Consider the following 16466-nt stretch of genomic DNA (forward strand, 5'->3'; position numbering starts at 1 on the left):
AGCATTTTGTAAGACTTATTAATTTTTTTACAAATACTTATCAACATTTTTTAAATTTATTTTTTAACAGTGTCTTTCGTACATATATGTATAACCATATAGGTCTACCAAAAATGTCTACCCAGGAGTGTCTGAACAAGAAGACCTTTTTTTTAGAACACTCCCGTGCACCTTCCTCAAAAAAAAAAACCGTGCACCCAGTCCTCCAACCATGCCACGGTCGCGACCAATCCCGTCGCGCCAAGGAGGCGAAACCATACCGACGTGGCAGAGCACCAGACGTGGACGCGCACGATTGGTCCGCACACGCGTTCGTCTCCTCTCTCGCGAGCAAACTTAAATCCGCACCACCACGCCCCGGTGACGCAGCCGATCGATCGCCACCATCCAGCCCCCCCTCCGGCTTCCAGAAGCTTTTCAACGACGCCATGCGTCCGGCCATCCTCGCCGCCGTCCTCCTCCTCCTCGCCGCCGCGGCCTCCCCGGCCGCCGCGCTCTACTCCGCCGGCTCCCCGGTCCTCCAGCTCAACCCCAACAACTTCAAGAAGGTCTCGCTTCTCCCCCGTCGCCAGATCGGCCCTCCTCCCATTTGAGCTCCTCTCTGACCGTGCCGACATTCGCTTGCGCGCAGGTGTTGAACGCGAACGGGGTGGTGCTGGTGGAGTTCTTCGCGCCGTGGTGCGGGCACTGCAAGCAGCTGACGCCGATTTGGGAGAAGGCCGCCGGCGTCCTCAAGGGCGTCGCCACAGTCGCCGCGCTCGACGCCGACGCGCACAAGGAGCTCGCGCAGGTGAGCACGGCCTCTCGTTTCCTTTTGATCCGCACACACTCCACATGTGCGTGCTGATCTGCTTGTTTCCTGATGTGATCTCGGCATCGGTAGCAGCGATGTCACAGTAACTTATCGATTGTTAGCGTATAATTGCTTTACTGGCGCATCGGCCGTGCAATTTTGTTGGATAGAAAGGCATTAACCAGCTCAGTACCAAAATTATGCACTTGTAGTGGGACATTGTAGTTCAGACAGTAAATTTTACTAAGATGCTTCGATGCTTTTTATATAGTAAATGAACTTGAATTCTGCTGAAGAAAGACACAGTTTGATAAGGGCTTATCAGTAGTCAGGATTTGGTCACTTGCTAATGCTGTTTTGGTATCCTCCCAGTCCCATTTGATTACTAGCCTGGTTTTGTTTTCATCCTCCAAACCATCTCGTGTTCCACATGTGCATTACTATTGATGGTTGTAGGCTATTAACTACAGCGTGGTTTTAAGTTGTGTTTAGCGTAGCAGACTGATAGTTAGGGCCAGAGGAGTGAACATCAAGTCTATTGTGGCGATGAATACAACAACAACAACAACAAAGCCTTTAGTCCCAAACAAGTTGGGGTAGGCTAGAGCTGAAACCCATAAGAATCTCGCAACCCACTCATGGTTATTGCACATGGCTAGTTCTTTGTTGATACTCCAGTCCTTCAGATCTCTCTTTACGGACTCCTCCAATGTCAAGTTCGGTCTACCCCGACCTCTCTTGACATTATCAGCACGCTTTAGCCGTCCACTATGCACTGGAGCTTCTGGAGGCCTGCGCTGAACATGCCCAAACCATCTTAGACGATGTTGGACAAGCTTCTCTTCAATTGTGGCAATGAATACTTTAGTTAAAACTAACTTAGGCAACATGCATCTGGACTACTTTCTTTCGCTTTCCTCTACAATTGTATGCCTGAGTCACTTCTTAAACAGTTTATATTCTAAATTGATGACAATAACACAAAATTTCTGGCTTTTATAATTAGAATTAATAAATACTTTTATGGAATGCTACTAATACAATTTGTGATGAATTATGTTACTTTTGCAGCAATATGGAATACGGGGATTCCCAACCATAAAAGTATTTCTCCCTGGCAAGCCACCAGTGGATTATGAAGGCGCAAGAGATGTAAAGCCAATTGTAAATTTTGCTCTGTCGCAGGTTAGTTGCAGCAAACCCTATTTGTCTTGCAATTCTATTTTGCTCCACTAATTTGCATGATATGTTCTCAATTGCATTTTCTTATGTTGCACAAGTTCTTTATACTTTTGATGTGATGTTTCCTCTGCTACTCCACCAATATGTACATCCTTTTCCCCGGAGACATTATCTGTTTTATCTGAATGTGAAGAGTAAAATTTGTATCCACTTAAATAACTTTGGATCTTACAGGATGTGTAATACTATGAACAACAAGTGCCATCTTTCTGTTGGCTGAAAATGGTGTCTTGGGTAGCCCATGATTCTACTTACCAACTTCTCCTAATGACTTTGAGGCAGCCACTCTGCATAGCTTGGCATGCAATGATCCTTCTTACTCCGTTTTTACTCTTCTCTGAAGTTTAGTAATTACTCTTTACACTAATGTTGGCTGACTTGAGTTTCTTCAACATGTCATGTGTTTCAATTTAATTGTTCGTTGTTCATCACCGTTGCATGCTGTGAATCGACAATCTTCGTTCTTTATATTGTATTATTTTGCACTCCCTCCGGTTTGGTTTATAACTCAGGCATGGGTTTTTAGGTCTTCAATTGAACTAGGCAAACGTTTATATGGATCAGGGGAGTATAAGGAATATATCTTTTGATTCTAACCATATAATTTGTGATATATTATACATGTTTTATTTGCCAAATCAAAGACCTTTAAACCCTTATACCCGACTTATAAACCCAACCGAAGGGAGTACGAATTTGTCAGTTATGTTGCAAAAGTTGTGAGCTTCCACTTTCATTACAAGGTAAAATATCTGTTTGTTTTATGATGCACAGGTCAAAGGTCTTCTCAGAGATAGGTTGGATGGTAAGACATCAGGAGGTTCAAGTGGCAAAACCTCTGGTGGCTCAAGTGAGAAGAAAAATGAACCAAATGAATCAGTAGAGTTGAATTCGAGTAACTTTGATGAACTCGTCGTCAAAAGCAAGGATCTTTGGATTGTGGAGTTCTTTGCACCGTGGTATGTAGCTGAATACCCATATTGTTCATCATGTTAATCGATTCTTTACTTGCTATTGGGTGTTTTCTCCAAACTAAGAGAATTATATACATAATTCTGCACGATGTAGTCATCTCTTATTAATTTTTATGTATACTCTAGCACATTCTTGATTAACTATAGGGCTTCAGAAGAGTTATAACCAAACCATAGAAATTTGAGTTTGTATGGTTGTATGCATCTGAGGATGCAGAGGCTAGGAGGTTTAACCTTCCTTCTCAAGAAAAAAAGAATATTAAGTTCGTGATTTTGGTTGACATATATGAGGCCTACCTTGTAACTAGACTACACGAGCTCACATGATGCTAAAGTAAAGTTGATGCATCCCCTTTCATCGGTTGCCAATATAGAGAGATAAGCCTTTTCCATGGGATCTTGCTTGATTTGGTTCCTATGCTTAAGCTTTGTCCGATCTCCTACTGTTCGTACACGTTATCACATTTTACAAGTTAATCCATTTGTTTGATGTATTGGACTTTTAGTATTGTATTTCTGCTACTTGTCTGTTGAGAATAAATCCTGTTAACTGAATACACTTTTCGGCTCATCAACTAAGGTGTGGGCACTGCAAGAAATTGGCTCCTGAATGGAAAAGGGCTGCAAAGAACTTGAAGGGTCAAGTGAAACTAGGCCATGTTGATTGTGACTCTGATAAGGTACGACCTTGGGATTATATCCTCATTTAACATTTTCATCTTCTGGTTGAACTTTGTCCTAGGAAAAAAAATATTTCATGCCAATATTATAGGTTAAATTTAATAATGTATTTGCCATACTAATGAATCTGCACTTTGATTTCACTAAAAATTGAAATTATACAAGGAAATTGTTGTTGGTAACATTTGGTTTGAAAATCTTGGCGAGTTCTTGGCATTCTTGTGATCAGCAAGACTGGAATGAAGTGTTTTTTTTCGCAGTTATTGCAATATTATAATGAAACTAACTCAGCAATATCACTTTGGGGTCACATCATAAATTTGCATATCATACAAATGCTGGAGTGTGGCAGCAAATAACTATGGTTATCTTGGAAATTTTATCGAGGAAAGCTTCAGTTGGCTAACTTATCCATGAGCCATTTGATTGAGTTGTCGCCTATGTTTTGTATGAGGTGCCTTTTTAACATGATGACATGATAATACTACAATACTTTGAACTTTAATAGGCCAATCAGAAGATTCAACTGAATTACTAGGTTTGAATGATTTTCCGAAATGTTTCAGGCAGTGTATCAGACTATCAGAATAGTTAGAGTTGAAACTCAGACATTTTGAAAGCATGCATGCATGTGCCACCAAATAGTTCGTTGGGCCTACCATGCAGCTTCTTTCTCGAGTACATATTGCAAGTATATATTTTTAACTTGTGATTTTTGCAGTCCTTGATGAGCAAGTACAAGGTAGAAGGTTTTCCAACTATTTTGGTATTTGGTGCCGATAAGGAGAGCCCATTCCCCTACCAGGGGGCTAGAGCTGCTTCTGCCATCGAGTCCTTCGCATTGGAGCAGCTGGAAGCGAACGCTGCACCACCTGAAGTTTCTGAGTTGACTAGCGCGGTAAGCCTTCATGATATTCACAATATTTCTGCAGATCAAGTAGTGATGATTGATGTTCTGATGTGGGGTTGGCTTTTCTTTAGGATGTGATGGAAGAGAAGTGTGCTTCTGCTGCCATTTGCTTTGTGTCTTTCCTTCCAGACATCCTGGACTCAAAGGCAGAAGGAAGAAACAAGTACCTTGAGCTGCTACTTTCTGTTGCTGAGAAATTTAAGAAGAGTCCATACAGGCAAGTTGTCAACTGATCCAGTTACTTGAATTTAGCCTACATCTGTTTTTTTTTGTGTGAGAAATGCATGCAGTTTCTAATTAATACAGCTCGTTAGTGAGTTGAACGAAAAAACAATGAAGTGTAACATTTGGAAGCAACTTGTTTGTATTCCACATACATTAAACAATCAGATCAAATGCCTTCGGCATTAACAACTTGTTTGGAAGCAACTTGTTTGTATTAAACAATTAGAGTATATATCTAATTTGAGCATTTTGTGTTAAAACTTCCTGATTGTTCTTGAGATGGACCATACTGAGCCAAGGATAGCGTTGCTTTGCAGTTTTGTCTGGGCAGGTGCCGGCAAGCAAGCTGATCTGGAGAAGCAGGTCGGAGTCGGTGGTTATGGGTATCCAGCCATGGTTGCTCTCAACGTGAAGAAAGGCGCATACGCTCCACTTCGTAGCGCCTTCGAGCTCGCCGAAATCACGTAAGCTCCCTGTTGCCATGGCTTCGATCGTTGCATTAGGTTCAAAAATCAGGCACACGATTAACAAAAAAGAATCGTCTCCTGCAGCGAGTTTGTGAAGGAGGCGGGGCGCGGCGGAAAGGGCAACCTTCCTCTGGAAGGCGCCCCGACGGTCGTAGAGTCAGAACCATGGGACGGCAAGGACGGAGAGGTCATCGAGGAGGACGAGTTCTCGCTCGAGGAGCTCATGGCCGACAGCTCTGCGCCCAAGGACGAGTTGTGATTTCTCAAACCGTCTTAGCGTTTAGAGGAACACTGATGCTTCACTTGCTCTGATGTGTACAATGTACAATTTGGACGGACAATTTTTGGAATGCTTTTCTTTTGTCGATGTTAGCAGTATTGTGGGAGAAAGCTCTGATGTGCAAGGTGGGGTTGGGTGTCTTTGCCCCTGAAATAAAACCGGTTCTGATTTTAGATGCTTGTCCATCATTGCAGTTGCAGGAGAGGCAGATGACGGAGCATTCACTGAGTCTGCTCTTTATTTAAGCGCTTTGGTACAGCTGAAATCATTGGCGTTTTATCTCGCGCGCTTCGCGAGGCTGCCGATGTGCCGGTACAGTACTACCCCTGTCGCTCCTCAGCGTCAGCGTCGGCCTTGCCGGCGAAAGAATGCGTTTTTGTCCAAAGTCACCGGCGTCCGGACGTCATTGACAGGATCCTTCGAAATTTAGTACTCCCTTCGTTTTTATTTACTCTGCATATTAAAGTTGACTGAAGTTAAAGTTTGTTAAGTTTGACCAAATATATAAAAAAGAATATAAATATTTATTATAAAAAATCTATATGATGTGGAAGTACATTCAACAATGAATCCAATGGTATTGACTTGTTATTGTATATGTTAATATTTTAGTCTATAAACTTTGTTAAAATTTATAAAGCTTGACCTTGATCAAAGCTAATATGCGGAATAAATAAAAACGGAGGGAGTACACGACTTATAAAATCTCTCAGTAGGCTGCACTACGCCTCCGGAGAATTATCTTGTCAAGGAAGACTCGTGCTGCTTGAGAAAGTGACGAGTTACTATTTAAACTAGGGATATTTATTGCACAGTGCACTCACTCCACCCAGAGACAGTGCACTCGCCCTCGCCATGCCTGGGGAAGCATACGGTCAGAAGCAAGTTGCAGTAAAAACTCAGTAGAAATCGCTTTGATTATGTTTTAAAAGTTCTAAAAAGGGTATTATGTTAGAAAGATGATGTTCCATAAACTTGTGGAATATGAAGTTCAAACTAATTCACGAAATTGGTTGTTATGTACTATAAATGATGATGTTGCACTTTTTTGTCACTACCGCTGAATTTGCTTTTTCATACCACGTAAATGATTTTGATTTTGAATTAGGAATCTTATAAGTTTGCGGAAAATAACCTCCTCAACATACTGCATATTTTTCTTGAGAATGTTATAGAAACCTTGAACCTTAGTTTTTACTTGACTAGCAAAAAGACCCGTGCGTTGCAACAGGAGAAAAAAAAATCACACTCTTAATTTACAAAAAATATTCTATAATCTGAGAAGTTTTAGCTATTTTTTAAATACATGAAGAGTTGTTAAAAAGATACAGGATTTTTCAATCTTAAAAAGAGATTATTTTTGTCTGCAAAAAAGTATTTTTGTATAGTCTCCTGTTGACGCGGGTACTTGCGCCCCTATTTCATCACTATTTCTTGCCATACATGTCATAGGTATTGCTCCTTGTTTCATCACTATTTATATCTTATCAAACTTGTCTTTTATTTTTTATTTTTTTAATGCATGCCTTCTTTTTACTTTTTTTTTCATGCATGTCATCTCTTTTTTCTTTTTATATATAGGAGAATAGCGCAACATCTCATCTTTATCGGATCTTCTCTGCATTTTCTTTTTTATTTATTTTATAGCAGACATCCCATCTTTATTGAGTCCTTCTTTTATTTTTTTTGTCATGCATGTCCTTATTTATTGGTTGTCTCTAGCAAATTTATTTGAGGTGTTCATGTCCAATCCTGATTTTGTTGAGGTGTTTATCCCCAATCTGAATCAGTATCGGTATGGAAAAAAGACAGATAATGCATTGTTGATTAATATTGCAGCTTAGATAGTATTTTTTTAAAAATTGCTAACAGGTAAAATAACATCGTATTTAGATTCTACATGTTTTTCTAATCAAATTTCATATATGACATGTTAAATTTCGAGTTACGGTTTAGAAGATATGAATATTTTAAAAAACATCTGATATGTACTGCAGGTTTAAAATCAAAAACGTCAGAGGGTTTCTACAAAATAACACGACGGACTAAGAATACCTATTTCTTTTATTAGTAGGTATAGATATAGATTTTCATTGGTCCCTCAAGCCTGGGTTGGTGGATAGTGAAATCTAACGGAAGCAAAGCTATACTTCGCGTGAACCGACTTGAAATCCTATAACATTATATTTCACCCGCGCCGGAATCAATAGTCATTGCTTTGCGGTTATTTGTTTCAAAAGCTAAATAGTGCATGTTTACCCTGGAAGGATGCAGATGCTTCAAGCCTTGAACTACGTTTTTCTATGTGGCTGATTCGCCATAGTTTTTTCAACAGTGTCGCATGTTTCAATTGTACCTCCCTTTTAACATGATTGTGTTTCAAACGCACTTTTTCGACTATATCATGTATTTTAATTATATATTTTTAATCTGCATCATGCGTTCTTACGAAGGGGTTGAGAACCCTGGACTTGCTTCCTTAATTGCGACAATCAGATATCAAGTAGGCAGGGAGGCTTTGGGACACACACCAGGAATGACAGTCTCTAGATAGAGGATGAAGGGACGCATGCCATTTGTGGCGCCTCCTTGTTGTAGTGGCGCGGGTTCTGAAGATCTACGACGATCTCATCGGCCAACTTATCAGATTGGAGGGTCATGATGTTGGTTCGAGGGCATGGAACTAGCACGGTGGTTTCCTAAGAGCATCTTCAATAGATGATGCAAATTTGGAGATGTAAACATTTACATCTTCAAAAAGTGCCTTTTGCATCTTCAAAAAAGGACCAACTCCAAGAGATGATGTAGGAGAGAGATGTAAAAGCAACTCCAATAGATGATGCAAATGGAGATGTAAAATTCAACTACTACTTCATTTCAACATAGTTCAAACTACTTCATTTCAACATAATTCATAAAATTCATACATAAATAAATGACTAGCACAACTAATCCAAACTACTCGTCGTCCGAGGGCATCCAGTACTACTCGTCGTCGTCATCTGAGAGGCCCCAGAACTCCTCGTCGTCCTCATCCGAGGACTTGATGGGGATCATCGTCGAGGGGCCGGCCTCGTCCTCCTTCACCTCCTCCTTCTCCTCCTTCTGCTCACCGTCATGCTTCCAGAAGAACTCCTGCTCAACCTGGATGTACTCCGGATGCTCCCGCACAAACCTCGCCATTGCCGCCTCGTCTCTATCCCTGGGACTGATGACAATGGCCGGCCTCTTCTTTGACTTCTTCGCCGGAATCTCCTCCATCTGAATGCCATGCGGCACGAGCATCTCCGCATCTGCCTGGGTCTCGATCTCCGGGATGTTGAGGTCAAACTTTGGCCTTTAGGCATGCCACACCGCCACGTCGTGGGCATGCGTGGCCTCGTCGGTGGTGAGGTAAGTGCCGAGCCTAAAGCAACAGCCGGTGTCGGAGAACTCCACCCCAAAGTCACCGGGCGGCTTGGCCCGCACACCGAAGAACCTGGTGCTGCTCTTTGGGGTCTTCTTCTGCGGCATGGCGGCAGTGGTGGATGTGGGCGGACGGCGGCCGACTCGGCGATGGGGCGGGGCTGCGATGGATGCAGCCGAGCGGGGCTTTAGGTGGCGGCGGCGGTGGATGCGGGTGGGCGGGCGGGGGATGAATCGGGGTCGGGGCGGTGCTTCGGGCGGCGGTGGCGGTGGATGCGGGCAGGGCTGCAGGCGATGCCGGAGTGTGGGCGGGGCGGTGGCGGTGGTGGATGCGGGTGGATTGGAGATGTGCGGGTGGGGCGACGGTGGCGGCGTGCAGTTGTAGATTCACAGCGCCCAGCGGTCCAAAGGCGGCGTAACCACCAGCGGAGGTGCAGGAGGGGGTGGATCTAGCGCGGCAGTGTGGTGGTGGCGCGCGGCGGGCGGCAGGAGGAAGAATAAGAGGTGGGAGGAAGTGAAATGAACTGGCAATTGGGCGGTTGGCGGGCGACCGCGTTTTTACATCTCCTAGAGGTGGAGATGCAAATTTGCACCGCGTGGTGTTGTAGTTTACATCTCCGGGAGGCGGAGATGTAATTTTTTTGCATCTACACCATCTGTTGGAGCAGCGTTTTGGGCCTCAGAGATGCAAAAGGTAGTTATTTTTGCATCTACATGTTCTATTGGAGATGCTCTAAAGGATGGAGAGTGTGGGCATACTTGCTCTTCGCAGTCGCATGTTGACAATAACCTGGATTAGGGCATGCACATCACGTCGGCCAGCGATTCATGGACCTGGCCGAAGACCCATCAACAACTGAAGAATGGGCCACGTGAGCCGCGACCCTCTACGTACTCGAGAGGGAATCCTCCAAAGACTTGGCATATACTTCAAGGCATATTCAAATGATCAGCATGTTATCCTTAGTTGTAGCTGACATACTTGTAACCCTAGCCACCCCCAATGCCTATATAAGCCTAGGGGTTTAGTCTGTAGAGGCAAGATTTTAGAGGTTAGAACTCATGCATACAATCTTGAAGTAGATCATCCGATACCTTGAACCCCACCCATAATCAATATAACAAGAGCATGACATAGGGTTTTATCTCTTCGAGAGGGCCTGAACCTGGGTAAATACTGTGTTCCCTTTCTTCCTGTTACCATCGTGTCAAGATCACCAGCTTGGGATCCCCTACCGAAGATCCACCAGTTTTCGCACCAATATTGGTGCCCATGCAGGTACCGTTTTGTGGTCACAAGGTTCGATGGCTCATCTTCAAATCAACGATGGCATCAGCTGTCGGAGTACCTTCGTCCCTGACTAGCTTTTCTCCTTTGGTAACATCGTGTTGCACGCCGACTCTACTGGCCGCCTTGGCCAGGTCGAGAACTTCCCTTCAGGCCAGACCATCAGGTTTGGAAATCTAGAATATGTCGTGGATTCCAGTGGCGAACTTGCTTTCTCGGGTTGGGTGCCAGACCAGCCCAAAGATCTTTCCCCCTTCATTTTTCCAACCCCATATTCGATCTCGGGGCCAGACCACGGGATCATAGGCATCACAGATCTAGCTTTGAGCTCGGATTCGAACACCGCATCGCCGGATTAGGTATCATACCCTATCAGCGAAGCTTCCGAGGCCACGTTAGGCGACACCTCGAGAAAACTTCATGTGATCCCCGCCTACTGTCAATAGATGGGCGAGGCCAACATGGAGCTCCTGAACAAGATGTTAGAACTGATTTAGAGCCTTGCAATCTTGGACGATCAGACTTTGGTTCATGATCGGATCTAGGACAAACCTGGAGGAGCTAGAATTCAAGCCCCTCCCTCCACCCACCTAGTTGCTACAGTCAAGGATTTAACCGACGTACTAGACTACGCCTCCTAGGAGGCAGTCGACATGGATGAAGATGCTGACGATTTGTCATACACCGAATCCCCCCTTGCCGCCTCTAACACCGAGCAATGGGCAGCTACCTCCACATACGATATCTACATGGTAGATACTCCCAAGGATGATGAAGGAGATAAAGAGGCACCCAAACGACGCGTAGAAGGCACCGTGGTAAAAACACGGGTAACAGGGGCGCTAGCCATGACACTACTGACCACACCACCACCGATAATGGCGCTACTCCAAACAGTGTCGATGACCAGAACACGGGCGATAAGCCACTGGTGCAAAGACGTCCTATACAAACGGTTTTTAACCCCTTTCGCGACTGAGTTTTAAATCGTCGCTTGGCCAGTGTGTGCGATATGGGGGGGGGGGTCCTTCCCACACGACCCAGAAACCGTCGGGGATAGGTCCTCCGGTCACACACGCGGGGCAAAATGAGCTCGTGTGCAATCGGGTGAGGCGTCAGAGACAATTATACATGCCCAATCATTTCTGTTCGTATGTACATCCCACACAGTGAATCTCAGAAAAATGTTTTTGTTCGTATGTATATGACACACAATTTTTTTATGTGTAAACGTTTGTGCAAGGTGGACTAACGCAAACAGTTCTCTAGTCGAAATCGTGTGTGATTCTTCATTGATCCAACATGCCTACTTTCTAGAAACCGTGTGGGTTGTTTGAGCTCATTGCCCACGGTGTTGTCTGAGAAACTGTCTACAATAGGAAAATCCAATAAGCAGGCTGATTGGCCTATTATTGATAACCCATTTAGTAATCAAATTGACATTTCTTATAAAACACACCATATATTTCATATATGTATTACGGTAACCAGGATTACATAATTGAATTACATCAGATAGCTTCAGCACTCAGTTACACCATATAGGCATATAGCTAGCTACGCCATTACACAACAGCACCAAGTTTCACATGCGACATCGAAAACATTTGGAAAGTAGCATGATACATGGTAAATAGACAGATGAATCCCATCTGGGAAACTGCTGAAGCGGAAGGCGAATATTGAGCCTTTAGTGATGTTGAATGTCCTTGCAACTTTAGGCCAGTGGCTATGGATAATTGCCCGCCCAACCATCGTCCTTTTGAGGAAGACTTCAATATTGTACCGTGGGTGTTGAATGAATACCTTCCTCGCCTCTTGACCATGCAAGTGGTTTGAGAGGTAAGCAGCGGTGAACTTCTTTGGAAAGTACTAAAAACAAAGATATGCATAATATCCTATTAGCCAAAGGACCATGCATGTGCAAACCTCGATGCTAAACCTCATTGCCTCCCATTGTTTCTCTGCAACACATATAAGGCAGATCTTGATTAGGTTATCTGAGAGTTGGCATACTATCAATATAATATGTTAATGAAAATAGACGAATTGCAGACCCAATAGATTAACTCAATCGATTGAGGCAAATCACAAAGCAACCAAGCCGCTACACACCAACGCCGAAGACCTCTACAACACTACGAAGACCCAAGGATAACACAAACCTTGCTAAACAACTTGGAAATAGAGCAATTGTATATGTTTCTCATGTAGTTAGTACATCCAAGCTTGACTTATTTCTCACATGCATAACACTACAAAACTGTAACCACGACAAATGAACATCAGATTGCAGAATTGAACCAAACAATTAACTAAACAACAGAACAAATGAACCAAACAGTTAACTGAGCACCACATTGCACAAAAAAACCACATACTAGAAGATAAGACAGTTAACCAAACCAATAATGCTTGATAACTACTAGGAAATGAAGCAATTGTTGGACCAAACTGTTAACTGAACATTTCATTTCAGAAGATCAGATTGCATATCCACATTACAGAGGAAAATTCACTAGAAGGCACTGGCGGTGGCGTCGAGAAAATATAACAAACTATATTTTAAAGTAACCAACCGCGTGGCGGCGTCGACGGTGGCCTCGAAGGCGAGGTGCTCATCCAAGATCTGGCGGTCGGCACGCATGGCAGCCATCTCGACCTCATCCGCGCGTGCGGCCGCGATTTTCTTCTCCGCTGCCAGATGCTCCTGAGCTCCTCGCTATACTGCGTGCAAAATGGCTGTGGGCGACGCTTATTTGGAGGACGGGGTAGTGATTTGGACGGAAGGTGTCGCGCCGTCAGTCGGGGCATGTGGGATGGAGAAGGAGGAGGATGGGGATGGGGTGTGGATTACTTAACTATATCGATGAGGCCGCGCAGCAAGAAGAAGGGCTGCCGGCGAGGAGGCGGCGCTGCAAGTTATCAATGAAGGTTTGGACTAGAAAGGAAGGAGGAACAGTTGCTACTTGTGAGTTGCGTTGGGATTTCCCTAAAGAGGAGAGGATGATGTAATACAGTAGAGATAAGTATTTCCCTCAATTATGAAACCAAGGTTATCAATCTAGTAGGATAACCAAGCAACACTATGTAAACAGCACCCGCACACAAACAACAAATACTTGCAACCCAACACGTAGAGGGGTTGTCAAGCCCTCAATGGTTATGAGCAAAATTAAATTGTATAGTATTTGATAGATAGATCCGAAAAATACAAAATAATATAAATAAAATAAAATTGCAGCAAAGTATTTTAGATTTAATATATTTATAAAGATAGACCCGGGGGCCATAGTTTTCACTAGAGGCTTCTCTTGAGGAAATATCATACGGTTGGTAAACAAATTAATGTTGGGCAATTGATAGAAAAGCAAATAATTATGACAATATCCAAGCCAATGATCATACATAGGCATCACGTTCGAGATTAGTAGACCGAAACGATTCTGCATCTACTACTATTACTCCATACATCGACCGCTATCCAGCATGCATCTAGTGTATTAAGTTCATGGAAAACAGAGTAATGCTTTAAGCAAGATGACATGATGTAGACAAGATAAACTCATGTATGAATAAACCCCATCTTTTTACCCTTAATAGCAACGATACATATGTGTCATGTCCCTTTCTATCACTGGGATTGAGCACCACAAGATCGAACCCATTACAAAGCACCTCTTCCCAGGGCAAGATAAATCAATCTAGTTGGCCAAACCAAACCAATAAATCGGAGAAGAAATACGAAGTTATATTAATCATGCATAAAAGAGTTCAGAGAACACTCAAATAATATTCATGGATAGATCTGATCATAAACTCAATTCAGTAGATCCCAACAAACACACCGCAAAAAGTCATTACATCAAATAGATCTCCAATAACACTAAGGAGAACATTGTATTGAAGATCAAAAAGAGAGAAGCCATCTAGCTACTATGGACCCATAGGTCTATGGTAAACTACTCACGCATCATCGGAGGGGCAGCAAGGTTGATGAAGAACTCCTCCGTGATTGATTCCCCCTCCATCAGAGTGCCAGAAAGGGTCCCCAGATGGGATCTCTCGAGAACAAAGGCTTGCGGCGGCGGAAAAAGTATTATGTGGACTCCCTGGTAGGTTTTATGATTTTAGAGTATTTATAGAGGCGGAGTTAGGTCAAACGTAGGCTTGTGGGCCCCACTAGGTACCAGGTGGCACGCCCTAGTGCCTAGTGGGCCACTCCTTCATCTTCTCATTCCTTCCCGAAGCTTGCAGGGTCTCTTATTGCCAGAAAAAATCTCAAAAAAAATCCGTGGCATTTGGACTTCGTTTGGTATTGATTTTCTGCAAAGTAAAAAAACAAGCAACTGGCACTGGGCACTAAGTTAGTAGGTTAGTCCCAAAAAATGATATAAAGTTGCTTGTAAATGCATATAAAACATCCAAGATTGATACTATAATATCATGGAATAATAAAAAATTATAGATACGTTGGAGACGTATCAACAGTGGAAATGTGGCTTTTGGTTGGGGGAAGGGGGCGGGGAGCTAGATATTTCCACGGTTGCCGAAATTTTTCGCTCGGTGCCGCGAGAAACTGGCGCACAAGTGTGGTTGATGAAAGAAATATGCCCGAGAAGCAATAATAAAGTTGTTATTTATATTTCCTTATATCATGATAAATGTTTATTATTCATGCTAGAATTGTATTAACCGGAAACTTAGTACATGTGTGAATACATAGACAAACATAATGTCACTAGTATGCCTCTACTTGACTAGCTCGTTGAATCAATGATGGTTATGTTTCCTAACCATATACATGAGTTGTCATTTGATTAATGGGATCACATCATTAGAGAATGATGTGATTGACTTGACCCATCCATTAGCTTAGCACGATGATCGTTTAGTTTGTTGCTATTGCTTTCTCCATAACTTATACATGTTCCTATGACTATGAGATCATGCAACTCCCGAATACCGGAGGAACACTTTGTGTGCTACCAAACATCACAACGTAACTGGGTGATTATAAAGGTGCTCTACATGTGTCTCCGATGGTGTTTGTTGAGTTGGCATAGATCAAGATTAGGATTTGTCACTCCGATTGTCGGAGAGGTATCTCTGGGCAGTGGGCCCTCTCGGTAATGCACATCAATATAAGCCTTGCAAGCAATGTGACTAATGAGTTAGTTGTGGGATGATACATTACGGAACGAGTAAAGAGACTTGCCGGTAACGATATTGAACTAGGTATTGAGAATTTGAGATACCGACGATCGAATCTCGGACAAGTAACATACCGATGACAAAGGGAACAACGTATATTGTTATGTGGTTTGACCGATAAAGATCTTCGTAGAATATGTGGGAGCCAATATGAACATCCAAGTTCTGCTATTGGTTATTGACCAAAGACGTGTCTCGGTCATGTCTACATAGTTCTCGAACCCGTAGGGTCCGCACGCTTAACGTTCGGTGACGATCGGTATTATGAGTTTATATGTTTTGATGTACTGAAGGTTGTTCGGAGTCCCAGATATGATCACGAACATGATGAGGAGTCTCGAAATGGTCGAGACATAAAGATCGATATATTGGATGACTATGTTTGGACATCGGAATGGTTCCGGGTAAGTTCGGGCATTAACCGGAGTACCGGGGGTTACCGGAACCCCCCCGGAGTATATGGGCCCTAATGGGCTTTAGGGGAGAGAGGGAGGGGCTTCCTAGGGCAGGCCGTGCGCCCCCCAAGGCCTAGTACGAATTGGACTAAGGGGGAGGGGCGGCGCCCCCTCCTTCCTTCTCTTCTCTCTTCCCTTTCCTTCTCTCCTACTCCTACTACATGGAAGGGGGGGGGGAATCCTACTCCCGGTGGGAGTAGGACTCCCCAGGGCGCGCCATAGTAGAGGGCCATCCCTCCCCCTCCTCCACTCCTTTATATACGGGGGAGGGGGAACCCCATAGACACACAAGTTGATCATTGATCTCTTAGCCGTGTGCGGTGCCCCCCTCCACCATAATCCACCTTGGTCATATCATAGCGGTGCTTAGGCGAAGCCTTGTTCTGGTAGCATCATCATCATCATCATCATGCCGTCGTGCTGACGAAGCTCTCCCTCGACACTTTGCTGGATCGTGAGTTCGTGAGACGTCACCGAGCCGAACGTGTGCAGATCACGGAGGTGCCGTACTTTCGGTACTAAGATCGGTCGA

General features: G+C 43.7%; 1 protein-coding gene across 1 annotated transcript; it reads left to right on the forward strand.

Moving 5' to 3' along the window:
- The first annotated feature begins 317 nt into the window (after positions 1–317).
- On the forward strand, positions 318–5745 carry LOC125509523 (protein disulfide isomerase-like 2-3). Its single transcript, XM_048674506.2, has 9 exons — positions 318–548; positions 632–790; positions 1865–1978; positions 2810–2994; positions 3590–3689; positions 4412–4588; positions 4672–4817; positions 5143–5289; positions 5377–5745. Exons 1-9 carry the CDS (start codon positions 429–431, stop codon positions 5549–5551), a joined length of 1323 nt encoding a protein of 440 aa, XP_048530463.2. The 5' UTR covers positions 318–428; the 3' UTR covers positions 5552–5745.
- The last annotated feature ends 10721 nt before the right edge of the window (positions 5746–16466 follow it).

This window comes from Triticum urartu, chromosome 5A, assembly GCF_056163025.1.
Source record: "Triticum urartu cultivar PI428250 chromosome 5A, HENAU_Tu73, whole genome shotgun sequence".
NCBI lineage: Eukaryota > Viridiplantae > Streptophyta > Magnoliopsida > Poales > Poaceae > Triticum > Triticum urartu.